We start from the raw sequence: 1,556 nt of genomic DNA, 5'->3' as shown, positions 1-1,556 counted from the left end.
CCCGCCCCCACCCCTGGCCCCGCCCCACTCACCGGACCCACCTTCTATGACTACGCCCCCTATGCAGGCCCCGCCCTCTCTCCAGACCATTCCCCCAATACAGGTCCCACATTCTCTGACCTCACCGTCTCTGCAGGCACCTCCCTCTCCTCTGGCTTCGTCCTCTCTGCAGGCCACAACTTCTTTGGGCTCACCCCCTCTGCAGGCCACACATTCTTTTCTGACAGTGTCCCCTAGGCAAACCCAACCTTCTTTGACCTCATCTTCTCGACCTTCCTCTACTTCCCCTGATTCACCCCCTCTGCAGGCCCCTCTTTCCCTTGCTGCCTCACCCCCTCTGCAGACTTCTCTCTCTCCTGCTGTCTCACCCCTAAACTCACCCCTGACCACACCCCCTCTGCAGGCTCCATCTTCTCTGGCCTCCTCCTCTCCTCAGGCACCTCCCTCTTCCCTGACCATGCCCCCTCTGGAGACCCAGTCTTCCCTAGTCCCGCCCTCTCTGCAGACACCTCCTGCTTTCCTGACCACACTCCCTCTGGAGAGCCCACCTTCTCTAGCCCCACCCCCTGTGCAGACAGCTTCTGGTTCCCTGACCACATCCCATCTGGAGATTCCACCTTGTCCAGCCCCACGCCCTCTGCAAGCACCACCTTCGCCATTGATCGCGCCCCCTCCGGAGACCCCCTCTTCCATAGCCACTCCTCCTCCACAGGCCCCACCTGCTCTGGCCTCACCCCCTTTGCGGGGCCTGCCCTCTCCCCCTCTGTCTCCTTTGGCCACGCCCCCTCCACCGGCCCCACCTGCCCTGGCCTTGCCTCCACTACAGGCCCCTCCCTCTCCACCTGCCTCACCCCCTCTGTCTCCCTTGGCCACACCCTTTCCACAGGCCCCAACTGCTATGGCAGTGTACCTTCTGCAGGCCCCTTCCTCTCCCCCTCCCTCACCCCCAGGGCAGGCCCTTTTCTCTCCCCCTGCCTCACCCACAGTGTCTCCTTCAGCCACGCCCTCTCCACAGGCCCCACCCTCTCTAGCCGCGCCTCCTCTGCAGGTCCCACCCTCTCCCCCTGCCTCTCCCCCAATGTCTCCTTCAGCCTCGCCCCCTCCACAGGCCCCAGCCCCGCTATCCGCGCCTCCTCTGCAGGTCCCACCCTCTCCCCCTGCCTCTCCCCCAGTGTATTCTTCGGCCACGCCCCCTCCACAGACCCCACCCCCTCTGGCCGCTCCTCCTCTGCAGGTCCTGCCCTCTCCCCCTGCCTCACCCCCAATGTTTCCTTTGGCTAAGCCCCCTCCACAGGCCCCACCTGCTCTGGCCACACCTCCTCTGCAGGCCCCTCCCTCTCCGCCTGCCTCACTCCCTGGGCAGGCCCTTTTCTCACCCTCTGCCTCACCCCCAATGTCTCCTTTAGCCACGCCTCCTCCACAGGCCCCACCTGTTCTGGCAGCGCCCCTTCTGCAGGTTCCTCCCTCTCCCCCTGCCTCACCCACCCTGCAGGCCCCACGCCGCCCCCCGACCCCGGGTCCGGATACCTCCGTCTCGGGCCCACGGCTGACCCTGG

The 1,556-nt window shown here is 65.7% G+C and overlaps 1 protein-coding gene across 1 annotated transcript in view; it reads left to right on the top strand.

The window, feature by feature from the left end:
• PRR36 (proline rich 36) overlaps nt 1-1,556 on the top strand; it is a 4,619-nt gene that overhangs the window by 2,060 nt on the left and 1,003 nt on the right. Inside the window, exon 5 of the mRNA XM_011943639.1 lies at nt 8-1,552. Coding sequence (XP_011799029.1) covers nt 8-1,552 — 1,545 coding nt within the window. The remainder of the gene's footprint in view (nt 1-7; nt 1,553-1,556) is intronic.

Source organism: Colobus angolensis, unplaced genomic scaffold (assembly GCF_000951035.1).
Source record: "Colobus angolensis palliatus isolate OR3802 unplaced genomic scaffold, Cang.pa_1.0 Scaffold22, whole genome shotgun sequence".
In the NCBI taxonomy this organism is placed as follows: domain Eukaryota; kingdom Metazoa; phylum Chordata; class Mammalia; order Primates; family Cercopithecidae; genus Colobus; species Colobus angolensis.
This window is presented reverse-complemented; position numbering and strand designations above follow the sequence as displayed.